At 40.1% G+C, this 18,304-nt stretch overlaps 1 protein-coding gene across 2 annotated transcripts in view; it reads right to left on the bottom strand.

The window, feature by feature from the left end:
* The window catches only part of DPYSL5 (dihydropyrimidinase like 5), a 149,141-nt gene that overhangs the window by 30,863 nt on the left and 99,974 nt on the right, over nucleotides 1–18,304 (bottom strand). For both annotated transcript variants that reach the window (XM_043986523.1, XM_043986522.1), the window contains exons 3-6: nucleotides 8,034–8,192; nucleotides 3,290–3,469; nucleotides 2,401–2,469; nucleotides 1,432–1,476 (exon numbers count right to left, since the gene is read on the bottom strand). In XM_043986523.1, the coding sequence (XP_043842458.1) occupies nucleotides 1,432–1,476; nucleotides 2,401–2,469; nucleotides 3,290–3,469; nucleotides 8,034–8,192 (453 nt within the window). The remainder of the gene's footprint in view (nucleotides 1–1,431; nucleotides 1,477–2,400; nucleotides 2,470–3,289; nucleotides 3,470–8,033; nucleotides 8,193–18,304) is intronic.

Raw genomic sequence — 18,304 nt, 5'->3', positions numbered from 1 at the left:
AAATGTTTTTGTCTGAATGTGACTTGAAATTTACTAATAAAGCCTTGAGTGAACAAGCACATGATGGATACCATATAGAACATCAGAAACAATGGGGGCTAACCTCTGACATCTGACATTTTAAATAGGGAAACCACATCCAAAAAGGATTTAGTTCAAATAAACCTGCTCTTGGATAGAGATTTGGGTTCCAGGAACAACTCTACCACTAACTAGCTCATAGACTTGGCAATAAGACCACAAAAGTAATTTAATCTGACTCCCATCCCCCCATATATTACAAAAGAGGAAACTGAGTCACACAAAGTTACATAGTTAAAAACTGGAAGAATCAGGTGAACCCCAGGTCCTATGACCCTGGATCCAGCACTTTTCTTTCTCCACTTTGCTACGCTGTTCTGTCACCCTGGACAAATCACTTAACTCCTCTATGCCTCAGTTTCCTCATCTGTGAAATAAAGGCTTCCTCTTGACTGTCCAGAGCCACCTTTCAACCAGGAATTAGTTATCATTGGGAGGAACCATGAGATTTGAACTATAGTTATTAGAAGAAATACCGAAGTGGACAAAAAGCCTGGCTCCCTAAATCGTTGCTTTGCTGCAGCCTTTTCTCCCCCCCGGGTTCCACAACAAACATGAAGCCTCCAATACGTCCAAGGTACTGGGGACATAAAGATTTTGAAACAAGCTATAGGCCCTACCCTGAAGGAACTTACATTCTAATAATAGGGCAGAAGGCAGTGTGGTCTAGTGCTGGATCTGGAATCAGAGGAGCTCGCTTCTAATCCTGTCTCTGCCACTTACTACCTGTGTGACCTTGGGCAAGTCCCTTAACCTAAATTGTCCTTAATTTCCACATCTGTTAAATGAGGGGGTTGGACTAGATGTCCCTCAATGATCTCTAAGGACCCTTCTAGCTCTTTATCTGTTAATCTTTCATTCCATAAATGCAATTAAATTACAAAGGAGAGGTCCAAAGGGGTATGGGGAATTTAAGGAAGGAGTCATAACTTTCAGCTGGGGAGTTGGGGAAGAGATGGCATCTGAAATGAATTTTAAAGAGAGGGTTCCTGATACATAGAGGTGGGGATCACAAAAGATACCAACTACCTATACCAGAGAGGAATCTCTGAGTTTGTTATTCTTTCTCCTATATTTTCTATTGTTCCTCCACCCTCTCCTCCCTCTCTTTAACCAGCCCCTTATAATGGAAGTACTGATTGGGAGCTATTTATACTTGGGTAGTGAACCAGTTTTATCTTAGGTTCTGATAGGAGGAGGCTGTATTTTGAGAGGGGTGGCAGCAGAGGGACACAAAACAAAGTACCTGAGAATAATGAAAAAATAAATTATAAAAAGTATCTGATATAACTTTAGCAAGTTGGGGTTGTTGGGTTCTGTTTCCAGGAGTGAGGAAGAAATACTGCTTACCCTGTTAGCAATAGTGATAACACGGTGGGTTGCTTCAGCTTCCAGCTGTTTGGGGAAACAGAACACAGGAAGGAAACAAGATTCATCTCATCCCCCCCCAAATCAAGTGTGTGTGTGTATATATATATATATATATATATATATATATATATATATATATATATATATATATATATATATATATATATATATATATATTTTAATGTAAGGCATTGTGCTAGGGATAGTCTCTGCCTATGTCATACACATTTACAGAGATTAGCCCATCTTCTGCTTCCTGGTGTTGTCTGTAATTCTTTACATATATTTGCAAAGATAGGGCTTTGGACTATGAGTCAGGTGATCTGGATTTGATTCCTTCCTATAATACTTACTAGCCAGACTAACCCCACTAGTGCACAGCATGGGTTTCTCAATGAAGAACATCACAAGGCTGTTCTAGTTCCCTCTGAGACAGAGCTGTCACTAGAGAACAGTAACTGAGGGACCAAAATGTAAAAAGAGCAAAAATTCAACACATGTACCATAGAAACAACTGATCTTAGCACCTAGCTCAGTGAGCAGTATTCATCGATGAGCCCTACAATAATCATCAGGTCTATCCTCAGGCTCAAATATCCCAGTCACGGTTTGCATTATTTTTGCATTATGAATTATAAAGTTGATTGAGGATGTGGCCCAAACTGTCTGCCCAAGTACCAAAATTGCTAGTTATGGCTCTGCCCTGAAAATTTCTCCAAGGAAAAGCTTTAGGCCATCCATATCTGTTCTAAATTATCATTTAGGACACTAAGCTACCCTGAGAATATTAAAAGCTGATCTCTGTGAAGCAGCCAATTGGGATTTTCCCTCATGTAAAGAGGAAAATATATAAAGTCCAATTTATATTTGGAGGTGTTTCTAACCCCCACAAGATTCTAAGTCCATGTGTGAAGGCTGATTAAAAAAGTCACAATAAACTGTTCTTACCTCCTCTGGACGGCTGATCTCTATTCCTTCAGGACCTGTGATGCCCAAATCTAGTGCCTCTCTGGCACCCTGAATGATAGCAAAGAAAAAGGAAGATGGGAATTGTTTATGAAATAGATCCAAGATTAAAATAATGAACCCCAAATGGCAGGAACTATACAAAAACTCCACAGCTTTTTCTTTTTGCTTCATTTTTCTTTAAAGAGAAAAGCCTTGGGGTTTAGGTTTCATTTGGTAAGAAGGTTCCCCAATTCACATTTTTAAATGATTGAGCATGTCTTTTATTTTTCTAAATGTATTCTAAGCAGTCAGTGAAAAAGGTGAAATAATAAATCAAGGATCTGGGATTTCATCAATATGAGTCTTTCCTCTATTTTGATACAATCTCTTTTAAGATTGGTAGATGATCTTGGATTATTGTGGCTGAAAAATTGATCAGCCCATGGCCAACCCAGTATAAGCCTTTCAGAATTTATAGCAAGGCTGGTCCTCAGGAGACAAGCAGACATACAGCCCAAAACCAGGCTTATATTTGAAGTCTTTTCAACTGGGTAAGACCTGCCGGAGCTTGGAAACATGGCCCAGGGTGAACCCAGAGTCACTTCGATGCCACAATAAGATGTTGGGGCAGGACTTTAGCCCTAAAAAATAATAAACAAGTGGAGTTAAATATCACACAATGATTTTAAACAGGCACTATGGGGGATACTTAAGAATACTTAGGATACTTAGAAGAGAGGGTGTCTTTACCCTTGAAGAGCTTACAACCTAGTGAACAGCTAGAACCAGAAGGATCTAATTCAGATCCCTAGCTGAGAGTCCAACTACCAGAACTACCTTCATTGCCCTTTCTGAATTACTCCTTTCTGGATTTTGTCTTTATACTTGCCTCGGCCACGAGCTCTCCATTTTCAGCATGGACTCTGGCTATCGCACCAATATCTTTGCAAGCACAGAACACTTGATATAATTCACTGTCTCGAAGCATATATAAGTCTTTGTAGGTCATAAACATCTGGAATGAGTTGACACCTTTCTCTCTCACCAAAGTCTCCATTTCTGCTTTCACCTTATAGAAAGGAAAAGAGATCAACATTATGTATTTGAGAGATTGGTGGATGGGGCCCTGGATGACCTGCATTTCACTTCCTCCCTCTGTGTGTACCAACTATGTGAACTCCAACAAGTCACTTTAGCAGCCTGAGACACAGAAAAGTTATCTGGAACAGGGAAATAATCCCCAAACTGCCTTGTGTGATGATCAGAGAACATAGGAGAACACTCTCTGAAAAATGTAAAGTGTTGTCGTCTTCTCATTATTAATGTCATCAATTATTAATAATATTGGAAATGGGGCTTTAACTGGGATACATTTGCATCTCAGGTACTCAGGAGAGATCCTCTATCCAGGGAAGGGAATGAATTTATTAAGCACTTATTATGTGCAAAGTACATCCCTCACTTGAGCTTCACAACAGTTCTGTGAAGTAGCTTCTATTAATAAACCCACTTTACAATTGAGGAAAAGGAGGCAGACAGAGGTTAAGTGACATAGCCACAGTAAACATCTGAGGCTAGAGTGGAACTTAGGTCTTCCTGACTCCCTGCCCAGTACCCTATCCACTGTGGCACCGCGCTGTCTCGAGGTCATCCAGGGCTCTCCTTGGATGCCATACTATTGGAGGAATTTGTGGGAGAAAAATTAATGGGTTTTGGTTGTTTTTGTTTTAGATGGTAATTAATAGTCTTCTGATGTGTTTTCTTTACAAATTCAACTAGCTTTTTGAGAAGTTTTGTATGGTTGAATGCTTATATGTCAATATTTCTTGTATTATTGTTACTATCTGTTAAGAGTATGGAAATGGATATAAATAGTATTGATGGATACACACCTAGAATACCAGTGACTGTCTATTCATCTGGAGATGGTGGGAACATGGGAGATTGCCCATGCTCATTTTTCCTCCTATTTTTTTTTTTCGGGGCAATGAGGGTTAAGTGACTTGCCCAGGGTCACACAGCTAGTAAGTGTCAAGTGTCTGAGGCTGGATTTGAACTCAGGTCCTCCTGAATCCAAGGACAGTGCTTTATCCACTGTGCCACCTAGCCGCCTTCTTTCCCCCTACTTTTAAGCAAACCTAGACTGCTTGGCTTACTGTGACATGAGTCTAGGCAGCCTGTCTGATATCCTTACGGGCTGCAGATCCATAGGATAGAGTTTGTCTGAAACTCTTAAGTAACCCTAAGAAATCAAACCCAAGTACTTAATCCCTGTCTGGAAGCCCCATACCCTTTTGGGGCTTTGTTTCCCATTTATATTATTAGCTTGCTTGTTTCAGCGAGGAGTAAAGATCAGACCACTAATTGGATTCCCTAAGTGTTGCAAGGATCCCTGGAGACATTTAGGGGGCCTTATGTTTTGTAGGGACCCAGAAGAATTTTTACTTCCCAGTATTAAATCCAATTTACAGTGTGGGCCCAGAACAGAGAGAACCTTTAGTGTGAGAGGAAGCAGGGGACTGCCTTAGCCTCTTTTTGACTCATTGAGTCAGTGTTGCTACCTAAACACCAAAGCGATTTAGAAGAAAACAATTTGGTTCCTCATCCAAAGGGGGGTTGGAATGACTTTCTTCTCCTTTTTCTTTTCTGTAATGTCTTTGTCTTAGGGAAGGCCTCTGCAAGCACCAAGATAGGTAGTAGAATTTTGTGAAGATGATATCTGCTTGTTAAAATTGTGTAACTGAATTTGGAAATGAGTGTATTCCCCAGACTCACCAACTATGGTAGGCATGTATCCTTGTGAAAAAAATGTTAACTTCCAGTTTGTGAACTGTTCTGCAACAATTTTGCCAAAATGTACCTCAGTTTATTTTCTGGGGATGGCAAATGCTTAAGTGGAAGGAGAGTATAAAGGATGTAATGACAAATGACAAGACGTTAATTGCCAATATGGTTTTCTTATGCAATGATCTCTTTGTAAAGTGTGAAGACCTGTCAGTAACAGAATTATAGGAACAGCCTGGGATTTCCTTAGATGAGAATCTGGCTATTCTGGCCTAACCCCAAAGAGATCAAAAAAAGAGGAAAAATACTCACATGTACTGAAACTTTTGTGACAGCTCTTTGTATAGTAGCAAAGAACTATAAACTAAGGGGATGCCCTCCCCATTGGAGATAGGCTGAACAAATTAGGGTCTATGAATGAAATGGAATCCTATTGTGTTGAAAAGGACAGTTTTGGAGAAACCTGGGAAGACTTATATGAAATGATGAAGAGTGAAGTGAGCAGGACCAGGAGAATAATTTATAAAATAACAATAATACTGTAATGACAAGCAGTTTTGAAAGACTTAAGAACTCTAGGTAATTCAAGGACCAACTGCAATTCCAAACTCAAGATAATACATACTACGTACCTCCTGATGGAGAGCTGATGGACTCAAGATGAAAGAGACCTACATTTTTGGACATGGTCAATATGGGAAAGTGCTTTTTGTGGGGGGAAGGGGAGATGGCTATGCCCTAAGGGCCTTAAAAAGGCCAAATGGTTATCTTGGTAGTGAATTTTTCAGTATAGCTGGATATGGAGGGAGAACTTGGCCCCTGGGAAGGAACTTTTTAGGGAAGTGAAGGGGATATCTTTCTTCTCTCCTACCCCATCAGCCATGTCACTTTGTTGTTTTTTTTTTAACCATGTCACTTTGAAGAGAATCTGTTCAAGCACTAGGAGACACTGCATCTAACAGGGAGCAGACATACACTCCAGGTAGATACAGATTCAGAGGCACAGTCACTCACAGAATGAAGTAGCTTCCAGGTGGAGGGTCTCTGGCCACAGAGAAGGGCCCTGGCTATAGACTTGAGAGGGCTAACACCACTAATTGAGAGTCTTGATACTGAAGGGAACATATACTGGAAGCCCAATGAGCCACACACCCAACCTCTGCCCATAGTGGGTTTTTGTTTGTTTTTTTGAGGATTAGACAGAGAGAGAGAGAGAGAGAGAGAGAGAGAGAGAGAGAGAGAGAGAGAGAGAGAGAGAGAGAGAGAGGACAATGAGGCCTTGGCCTTGTAGTTCTGGATTTGTGAGCTGAGCCACAGGTAATTCCTGTATATGTCCCTCACTGCAATCATACTTGAAATATGTACCCATGATTCCAATGGACATTTTATGTATCTGTGGGAGAGTATGCCCCAGGTTTATGTGAAAGAATAATGCTACTAAAAAAAAGAATAATGCTCCTGTTCTTACTACATTATCTTAGTAAATGCTTTGCTAAGGGCTAATTGTATTTACTGGCTGATTGTTAATGGGAAACATACTGGTGAGGGCTCATGCATGTTAATTATGGGTGGATGTTCACAGAGTATGCCTTTGGGCTTGAAGGTAGCATCTACCTTCTGGAGATCCAATCTGTGACTGCAAGTGTAATCTGGGAAAGTATGGCAGAGGGGGTGCCACATTAATAACTTTCAGTCTTTGTTCCAGTCCGAACATATCCTGAAGTGGTCTCAAGAATATTCTAGAGTCAAGGCAGCTAGATGGTGCAGTGGATAAAGCACTGGCCCTGGATTCAAGAGGACCTGAGTTCAAATCTCATATCAGACACTTGACACTTGCTAGCTGTGTGACCCTGGGCAAGTCTCTTAACCCTCATTGCCCCACAAAAAAAAATCTAGAGTTAAAAGTGTATTTTCTAATGGAAAGAACAGTGGCTCTGAGGATATAGGTTCAAATCCTGCCTTTTACTGTGTGACCTTGGGCAAATCTTTTAACACTCCTGGGCCTCAGGTTTTCTCATGGGTAAAATGAGAAGATTGGACTAGATGACCTCTGAGGACCCTTCTAATTTTAATATCTAGGATCATAAATGAGCATTAGGGTCACAGATAATAGAGGCAGACTGCCTTAGAGGTCATCTATTACATACTCCTCATTTCACAGACATAGAAATTGAGACTTGTGGAAGTTAATTGATTTATCATGGTCACAGGTGGCCAGTGTCAGAGGCAGCTCATGTTCTCTGAATCCAAATCCAGTGCCCTTTTCACTGCACTGAGGAAAATCACTTAGGTTTATTAAGGAGATCAATTTCTGAGCCAAGGTTAGGCACCTTAGCTCTGTGTCCTGAACTCAGTGCTTACTACACCAGGTTATAAATTCCTGTGGAAGCCCAGATCTCTGGGAGGTGTCTTTGAGTTCAGCATACCATATAGCAACATTACCTAATGTGAGATACCCAAGAACTATGTAATATTCAGTAAACTCTACAATGTAAAAAAAAAATCATGTAGAAATAAAAGTTAGAGAGAATGAATTGGAATTGCTTCTGAATGTAATCACAAGGGCTTAGACCTTCTGTGATGGGTAATATCAACAAGATGCCAGGGTTGTAGGCACCATGCTGGGAAACCAAATCTCTACCAACCTTTAGGAAAAGGCCCATTTCCCCTTCCCCATCTCCTTCCCCTATCACCACTTCTTGGAGCTAATTTTTCTTTTGTTTTTGTATAGTTGGCTTGTAAGATCAGGTATAAAGAGATATTGAATGCCCAGGAGAACCACAGGCTAAAATGCTGACGGTGATATTCACTGGAAGACAGCCACCATGCAGCTAGAGAGACTGTGTTACCTTTGGGGACCACCAGGTGATTCCCATATGGAGTGAGTAGTCACAGCACACTTTGGGGTCAGCCAGGTTCCTGCACTTCTCATAGGCGTCCAGGAGGGATGTTTCTTTGTCAGGTAGAACATGGCCTATGATCATGGTTGTTCCTCCTACTAGTGCAGCCTGTGGGAAGAAAGAAGAGAAACGAATAGAGCTTTAGTCGTGTCCTCATTACACAATAACAAAGTGGAGGTCACTTATTCTTCTTAGCAGAGCCGAGAGCCATCTGATCTATGTGAGCTGCTTCCTGTTCAGCAAGAGGTTTTATTTTTTGTTTGTTTGTTTTTGCAGGAAGGCAGTGTGGTACAATGGAAATATTACTGTATATAGATATAAAAATCCTCTTTGTTGAAGCCAAAAATTTGCCTACAATATTTTATTGGCCATGCCTGTGTTTTTAATGATTTTAAATTTCATTTCAATTTGATGTAAAAAGTAGTATTCTAACTGAATAGTCTATTTTAAAAATAGGCTCAATTATTTTGCTTTCATTTATTTATTTTTAAAAAATAGACTCAATTAACACAAATCTAAAGTTGAAAAATAGAATTTTATGTTTCTTAGAGACTGAAGTAAAACATGTAAGGAAGGGATGCCTAGAGGAGAAAAGTTCAAGTTTTAAAAGATATTTGACATCACCAGAAAGGATTGAGAATAAGAAGAAAATGGAATGAAAAATAAATATAAGTAAAATAAAGCATTTGGGAATCTGGACTGGAATTTGGAGGCAAGAGACCTGTATTCTTCACAATCTGACCAAAGCCTAGCTTTCTGGCCTTATACATTATTCTGCTTCTGCTTCTAAAACTGTATGGTCCAGCCAAATTGGCCATCTCTTTGTTCCTCATACATAACACTCTACTTCCATCCCCATAGGTCTGGCCACCTCCTCCCCCTAGACCCCGCTCTGCCTTCTCACCTCCTTCCCACTTTCAATGCACTACCTCCTCACCAAGGCTTCATGGGACTCTTGACTTCCTTCAAGATAAAACTCAAGTAACACCTCTTACCCAAAGCCTGTCCTCATCCTCCCATGGCAGTACCCACACTAGTTTGTGTTCATTTTGTATTTGTTCTACACATACTTACATATGGACGTAATGTCTCCTCATAGGATGTAAGTTCTTTGAGAGCTGGGGTTATTTCTTTTCTTTCTTTCTTTTTTAACCATTGTACCTGAGTGCCTCAGAGTGTTTGGCACAAGCATAATAAAGGTTATTTGATTGAGTGATTGACAGATTGGCTTTGCTGCTATAATTATGTGACCTTGGCCTTATCACTTAATCTTTCTTGGCTTTAGCATCTTCATCTATGAAATGAATTGTTTAGATCTAATGTCTCTGAGGTGCTTTATAGCTCTAACATTCTAGAAAGCAATATTTGCCCTAATTTCTTTTTTTTTAATTTAAATTAAATTTTTTTTTTTTTAGTGAGGCAATTGGGGTTAAGTGACTTGCCCAGGGTCACACAGCTGGTAAGTGTTAAGGGTCTGAGGCCGGATTTGAACTCAGGTACTCCTGACTCCAGGGCCGGTGCTCTATCCACTGTGCCACCTAGCTGCCCCTGCCCTAATTTCTTATAAGCATAATTTGGTGAAAGATCAACTGAAAATAAATAACATAGTGTGAATATAAGTTTACATGCAAGGCTCACAAAAATTCCCTGGTATCAAGAAGCTAAGAGGAAAATCAAGATAAGCAGGTAGACTTTGGGTAAATGAATGAAAGTGATATATGTCTTCAGAATCACTGAGTTATCTGTTGAAGCTTTGGACCCTCAATTCATATCCTAGCAGGGTATCCCCAAGTTCTTAATTCTTTTTGGGGAGGTGGGGCAATGAGGGTTAAGTGACTGGCCCAGGGTCACACAGCTAGTAAGTGCCAAGTGTCTGAGGCCAGATTTTAACTTGGGCACTCCTGAATCCAGGGCCAGTGCTTTATCCACTGTACCACCTAGCTGGCCCCTAAGTTTTTATTTCTTTAGTTAGTTAGTTTGTTTTTTAGTGAGGCAATTGGGGTTAAGTGACTTGCCCAAGGTCACACAGCTAGTAAGTGTTAAGTGTCTGAGACCGGATTTGAACTCAGGTACTCCTGACTCCAGGGCCAGTGCTCTATCCACTGCGCCACCTAGCTGCCCCTAAGTTTTTATTTCTAATGAGAAGATGCCAGTGTTCTAACAGTGAGAAGGGGTAGGTGTTGGAACAGAAAGAAAAATGCTTGCTATTTCAAGATCCTAATAAATGTGTCATGGAGAAAACTAAGTCATAATAATCACTCCTGGACTCTTAGACTCTAAGAGGCGGAAGAAGCCTTTAAGCTCCTTTATAAAGTCCAGCCCCTGATTTTACAAATAAAAATGAGGCCCAGAAATGTTAAGTGATATACCCAAAGTTATATTCAATAAGATTTAAGAACCTACCACATGCCTTGACTTTCAATGCAGGATTTTCCCAATACATCATAATCTCCCACTTGTACCCTCCTTGGGGGTCCCTTGAAGTCCTTTAGAAGACTTGGCTTGAAGTCATTCCCCAATTGAGAAATGGTCAAAGGATATGAACAGGCAGTTTTCTGATGAAGAAACCAAAGCTATCTATTCCCATATGAAAAAATGCTCTAAATCTCTAATGATTAGAGAGATGCAAATTAAAACAACTCTGAGGTACCACCTGACACCTATCAGATTGGCTAAAATGACAAAAAAGGAAAATAATAAATGTTGGAGAAGCTGTGGGAAAATTGGAACACTAATACATTGTTGGTGGAGCTGTGAACTGATCCGACCATTCTGGAGAGCAATTTGGAATTATGCCCAAAGGGCAATAAAGCTGTGTATACCCTTTGACCCAGCAATACCACTTTTGGGTCTTTTTCCCAAAGAGACCATGGAAAGGGGAGAGGGACCCACATGTACAAAAATATTTATAGCTGCTCTTTACATGGTGGCAAGGAATTGGAAGTTGAGGGGGTGCCCATCAATTGGGGAATGGCTGGACAAGTTTTGGTATATGAATACAATGGAATACTATTGTGCTGTAAGAAATGATGAGCAGGAAGAGTTCAGAGAAACCTGGAGGGTCTTGCATGAGCTGATGATGAGTGAGATGAGCAGAACCAGAAGAACATTGTACACAGTATCATCAACATTGAGTGTTGATCTACTGTGATAGACTATATTCTTCTCACCAATGCAATGGTACAGAAGAGTTCCAGGGAACTCATGATGGAAGACGATTTCCAAATCCAGGAAAAAAAAAAAAAGAACTGCGGAGTATAGATGCTGAATGAACCATACTATTTCTTTTGGTTTTGGTGCTGTTGTTTTTTTCTATTTTGAGGTTTTTCATCAGTGCTCTGATTTTTTCTCTTATAACATGACTAATGCAGAAATAGGATTAATGTTATTATGTGTATATGTGTATATATATGTGTGTGTGTGTGTGTGTATATATATATATAACCTATATCAGATTACCTGCTGTCTAGGGAAGGGGGAAGGGAGGGGAGGGAGAAAAATCTGAAATTGTAAAGCTTGTATAAACAAAAGATGAGAACTATCTTTACATGTAATGGAAAAAAAATACTTTATTAATTAAAAAAAAAAGAAACCATAAATTAAAAAAAAAAAAAAGAAGACTTGGCTTGGGGCAGCTAGGTGGTACAGTGGACAAAGCATCAGCCCTGGATTCAGGAGAACCTGAGTTCAAATGTGACCTCAGATACTTGGCACGTACTAGCTATGTGACCCTGGGCAAGTCACTTAACCCTCGTTGCCCCACCTCCCCCAAAAAGGGCTTGGCTCTATGGACTGTCATGGGGCTGGCTAACAATTAATGGGGTATGGCCTCAGAAATACCTGCATCTATAGAAACCAAGAGGGCCTTTGCATTCCTGTGCTGTTAAGACCCAGGGAAAGATTTTTCTTAACTGAGGCAGAAAGGTGGAGCAGGGGATGAGGCGCTCAACTTGGAATCAGGAAGAACTGGACTTGAATACTGCCTCACACTTGCTCGCTAAATCACTTTACTTTTCTCAGCCTCAGTTTCTTCATCTGTAAAATGAGAGAATTGGACTCAAAAGCCCCTGAAGCCCCTCTTAGCCCTAAATGTATGATTCTAGGATGCTATGATCTGCCCCTGCCCTTCTGGGCATGTTAGCTCAGGAAGGGGCGAGTTGCCAACATTTTTCTTTTGTTCTTTTCATTCTTCTCTATCTTTTCCTGGTTTGCATGGATAGCATCCTACCATAGCATATTCTCCTTTCATCTCAATCAAAAATGAGAGGGAGAGGTTCTGAAAAGATTATTTTAGTTGGAACACAAAGTTGGAACATTTCTAAAATAAAAGAATTCTTTTTTTTGGCTGGCATATCACTGCTAGGCCAGAAAGGGACTCTCAGAAATAACTAGGAGGTCATCTGCTTCTATTTGGAACCTGTCTTGGAAAGCAGTCACTTTCCTTGCACAAAAGGGGATTTTGCCTTTGATTGAATGACTTTGAAGGGGAACAGACAGTGAGAGAGTAGCCAGGCATGAAATGGGTCTACATTTGCTCCAGCACTGCTCCTGACCTAAGCAGAGCCTTGAAACCTCTATCTAGAAAGGTACTTCTCAGTTCTAGGTCAGTTTTAATTATTTCAAAAGGAGTCATGAAATTCTAATTTCAAAATTCACAGAATATTACAATTGGAAGGGGCCTAAAGAGGTCTACCTCCTATTTGATGCAAGAGTCTTTCCTACATATTTCTAACTGATAACTCGTCAGTCTCTGATTGAATGCTTCCAATGAAAGCAGAGGCTTACCAGTTTGAAGCCTAGCCCTCTCCAATGATGGATGGCTCTGTTTGTTAGAAAGCTCTTCCTTATATTGAACTGACATTTATCTCCCTGTTATTTTCACCCACTGGTCTTCAATATGGCACATGCTAAGTCTAGTGCCTATTCCAGATGACAGTCCTTTAAATACTGGAAGGCAGCCATCCAATTTAGGCCTTTTCTTTCTAGATTCAACATCTTAAAATGCCTCAAACATTCTACATATTTTTATGATTTCCTGACCCTTTACCATCTTGATCACATTCTTTTGGACATAGGTACCTAGGTGGTGTGGAAGAGAGAGCATAGTACGAGTTCAAATCCATCTTCAGACATTGACTATCCATATGACCCTGGACAAGACACTTAACCTCTGTCTTCCTTTCCCTTTAACTGTAAAATGAAAATAATAGCACCTATCTTCCAGGGCTATTATGAGGATCAAATAAGATAATATTTGTAAAGTTCTGGGGGTAGCTAGGTGGTGCAGTGGAAAAAGCACTGGCCCTGGATTCAGGAGGACCTGAGTTCAAATGTGGCCTCAGACATTTGACACTTACTAGCTGTGTGACCCTGGGCAAGTCACTTAACCCTCATTGCCCTGCCCCCCCAAAAGTTCTATTTAATGCTAGGTATTATTATTATAAAAAACTATTAAAGATTAATGCTTAAACTCCTTTCTTTCATTGTAGAGGTGGAAGATTATGGGATATATGTCAGACAACTGATGTGTTAGTTTTGCTGAACTATTTCTTTTCCTCTTTTTTATTCTTTGTTATAAGGGATGGTTCTGTGGGAAGGATATATTTGGAAATGAAAGGGATGCAAAAAAATCAATAAAATAATTTAAAAATGGTGCTTAGAACAGAATACAATAATCTAGATATGGTCTGATCAGCATAAAACACACTTTAGCAGGAGACTATTAAAGTAGGAGGCTATTACTCTCCTTGACCTGAAAACTGTATTTCCATTAATCCAATATGAGACTGCATTAATAACGGTATTTTAAAAATTTAGCATCTATGTCACAAAATTGGCCTATACTGAGCTTACCATGGGTTACAACTCCAACTTCTTGCCCATAAGTTGATGACAAACCAGGTATCCCCTATCCTGTAATGGAGAGTGTGGTGTAGTGGAAAGAACACTGGAGACTTGGGTTTGAACCCTTTTTCTGATCCTTTGTAACTTAACTATGTAACCTTGGGCTTCTTGAGCCTCCCTCAGTGTCCTCATCTGTAAAATGATGATAACGATCGTACTATCTACCTCATGGGCTGATAATGCTTTGTAAACCTTAAGGTGCAATACAAATTGAGTTATTGTCATTAGGATCATGAGATCACAGATTTAGAAATGGAAGAGACCTTAGAAGTTATTTAGTCCAACCCCATCAAATAAGAATAATAGTAACAAATATTTATTTTATTTTATTTTATTTTTTAGTGAGGCAATTGGGGTTAAGTGACTTGCCCAGGGTCACACAGCTAGTAAGTGTTAAGTGTCTGAGGCCGGATTTGAACTCAGGTACTCCTGACTCCAGGGCCGGTGTTCTATCCACTGCGCCACCTAGCTGCCCCAAATATTTATATTTTAAGGTTTACAAAGTGCTTGACATGCATTATCTCACTTGATCCTCACAACAATATTGTGAGGTGGAAGTTATTATTATTATTATTACTTTACAGATGAGGAAACTGAGGCTAGAGAGGCTAAATGACTTGCCCAGGGGTCATACAGCTAGTCAAATATCTGTAGAAGGATTCAAAGCCAGGTGTTCCTGACTCTTAGACCACCGTTCCTTATTACTATTCTACACCTCTTCCTCTTCCTGCATGAGGAAACTGAGATCAATAGACTTGAGAAGAAATGACTTGCCCAAGGACATTCCAGTGGCCAAATAATTGAGTTTTGAGCCTAAATTTAGAATTTTACATTTATCTGTTAAACTTAATCTACAGGATTAATCTTAATAAGGATGAGTATAGACTGCTCTTAATGGTGGTAGTTGAAAGAATAGCAAGTAGCTCACATTTTATTGTGTTTTATAATTAAGGTTTTTTCCTTATAACCCCATTAAGTAGGTGGTATAAATATTATTATTTATTTTAATTTAATTTAATTTTTTTCTGGGGCAATGAGGGTTAAGTGACTTGCCCAGGGTCACACAGCTACTATGTATCAAGTGCCTGAGGCCAGATTTGAATTTATGTCCTCCTGAATCCAGGGCCAGTGCTTTACCCACTGTGCCACCTAGCTGCCTGAGTGTAGATATTATTAATCCCATTTTACAGATGAGAAAAACTGAGGCTCAGAAAGGTTAAGTGACTTTCCCAAAGTCATGCATCTAGTAAGTGGAAGAAGACAGGTCTAAGTAACTAACTTTAAGACCAGTGCTCTTTCCATTACATGTTAAGGCTATATAGAAAGTCTTTTTATGGGAAAGCAGGTAATTAGAATGATAGAATTTAACATTTAATACTTAATTCATTTCAGTTGTCCTAATAATAATTTTCACATCTTTGAGTCAAGGATAACCAATGGACAGCCAGGTGCCCAGTGGTATATCCTCACAGTGTTGAAATAGAACATGGAAGCCATCCAGAACATTGGTTAACTCCCTTGTGAATTTATTGGAAGACAGATGAGAATTGCACAGGGGAGGCAAGCACAGGATAGTGTGTAGTTTGCATCACTGGAGGGAATGTCCACATCTGATGAGATCACACATCCATTGGAGAATTTGATTATAAGAATGTGGAGTACAAAATTCAAAGTTATAGTTTGTCCTGTAAGGCCTCATAAATTATAGCACCACTGCCACCTAGTGCCAGTTTGGAACAATTGCAGAGGAGGTACTAAAACTAAACCTAACGTTAATTAGCATCAAGCATTTATTAAGCACCTATGTCAGGTGCACTACTCTTGGCACAACGGATGCATAGACTCAAGGCGCTCCCCTCCCTTGAAGGAGCTTACATTCTATAGGGGGAAACAAGCATGTACATACATAGGTATATACAAAATAGATAAAAGGTTATTTGGGGTGAGAAGGCACTAGCAGTTGAGGGGTGGGGATGGGGGAGTCAGAAACTGCTTCATGGAGATGGTGGCATTTATTTTTTATTTGGTACAATGAGGGTTAAGTGACTTGCCCAGGGTCACACAGCTAGTAAGTATCAAGTGTCAGGGGCAGCTAGGTGGCGCAGTGGATAGAGCACCGGCGCTGGAGTCAGGAGTACCTGAGTTTAAATCCAGCCTCAGATACTTAACACTTACTAGCTGTGTGACCCTGGGCAAGTCACTTAACCCCAATTGCCTCACTTAAAAAAAAAAAGATATCAAGTGTCTAAGGCCAAATTTGAACTCGGGTCCTTCTGAATCCAGGGCCGGTGCTTTATCCACTGCGCCACCTAGCTGCCCTTGATGGCAGCATTTGTTAAGCACTTACTATGTACTACAAACTTGTTGAAACATTGGGAATACAAAGGACAAGTGGACAGAATCAGTGCAAAGGCAGAGAGATTAGTAACAATTCTTCACATCTCTATAGCACTTGAAGGTTTAAAAAGTGCTGTATCAAAAAAAAAAAAGTGCTGTATTGAAATATTACCAGCTTAGTCAATAGAAAATTGCTGAATTTAACATTTAGAATATTTCACTACTTTTAGTCAATCAATATTTCTTAAACATCTACTATATGCCAGGCACTGTGCTATGTTCAGTTTACCAGTTAGACAATTTGTTGATCTTTGGAAGAGGATTTAGAGCCAAATATAAAGACATGCAGGGACAAAACAACGTGAACTTTGGAGTGCCTTGTTCATGACCTTGAGAGAGACAGAGCAGCTCCTTAAACAGAAGAAATTCCAGGGAGGAGTTTCATATCTGTATAGTTCTGCCTGTGCTTTAAAACTCTGGGGAAGTATTTCAGCTGAAAGGACTACTTATGCTTCCAGAAGGAAGGGCAGTCTGATTGGCTTCTATGTCACAAAATTGACCTATACTGAGCTTACCATGGGTTACAACTCCAACTTCTTGCCCATAAGTTGATGACAAGCCAGTAACCATGACTGCTAGCCTGGAGGCTTTTGGACATAAGGCATCTACAAGATGAGTCCAGGGAGCGGTAAAAGATGCATTTTCTTTTTCATCACAAAAATTGCCAAGAACTTTTTTTAAACTGCTATGGAGACACACAAAGTAAAGGGGCCCAAATGCCACCTTCCCTCTTCATGTAGGCTTCCCTCCAGGTTCGTTCTTGTCTTCCTTCAATCTTGGGACTCTTCCCTTTGGAGATCTCCAGGCCTACCTTTTCACCATCATCTCAGTGTAGATGGATCTGTATCTCTAGCCCTGACAAAGTTCTCTTCTAAACTCCTGATCCACATTCCCAGTTGCCTAGCAAAATACCTGGATCTTTCCTTAGTCAATTTAGGTAAAAACTTTAGTGTCTTCTGCTTTCCTTATCCTATATTTAAAAAGTTCCTGGGGCAGCTAGGTGGTACAGTGGATAGAGCATAGGCTCTGGATTCAGGAGGACCTGAATTCAAATCCAGTCCCCAATTGCCTCACCAAAAAAAAAAGTTCCTTAATCCTATCAATTCTCTTTGAGAAATTGTACATATCTATCTATTCCTTTCCATTCCCACTGCTACCACCTCAGCCCAGGTCCTCATTTCCTCCTGTGTGGATCACTGAAATAGTTTCTGTGGTATGAGCAACATATCTCCCCCTATGCATCTGGAGCTAGTTTTTTTTTTTCCTTCTTTTTAAAAAAGGCAATGAAACTCTTGTTGAGACTTAATTGATCTTACAGATTAAGGCTCAAACCATTGATGTAGCTTCCTGGTCAACTGCAAGGCTTCTCAGTGTTTTATGAACTAATTCCTTGTTGGGGTAGGAGTCAACACATCCTCCTTGTCACATCTATATCCTTATAGAGACCAGGATACCTGTGGTCCATCTGAACCAATATTGTATCCTCACTGAACATCTTTTCTATGCAGTTAAATTAGCCCTTTTAATCAAACATTATGTGGCCTATAAGTGAGTGTCTCATTTCATTCCAATCTCAAAGCTGAGCCACCAGACCAGCTGAGTCAGCCCAGAACAACTTCTCACCAAGCTCCTTTCCACCTCTAATCCATTCTTTACACTTCAGGATTAATTGTTATGCCCTGATATGATAATATCACTCATTATTTAAAAACTTTCAAGGACTCTCTGTCCCCTACTGATAAACCCCCAAACTCCTTAAATGCCTGGCATTCAAAGCCCTCCACAATCTGGCATCTCCTTTACTCTGAGCTCCAGCCAAACTGGACTGTTCTCAACTCCTTGTGTTCTGGCTTCTGATTACATCCCTCAAGCAGAGCTGACCTCTTCAAGGTTACCAAGTCTTTTAATTGTTAAATCCA

The sequence above is a fragment of the Dromiciops gliroides genome, chromosome 2 (genome assembly GCF_019393635.1).
Source record: "Dromiciops gliroides isolate mDroGli1 chromosome 2, mDroGli1.pri, whole genome shotgun sequence".
Classification (NCBI taxonomy): Eukaryota; Metazoa; Chordata; class Mammalia; order Microbiotheria; family Microbiotheriidae; genus Dromiciops; species Dromiciops gliroides.
The sequence above is the reverse complement of the archived record's forward strand: the minus strand, read 5'-3'. Positions and strand labels throughout refer to the sequence as shown.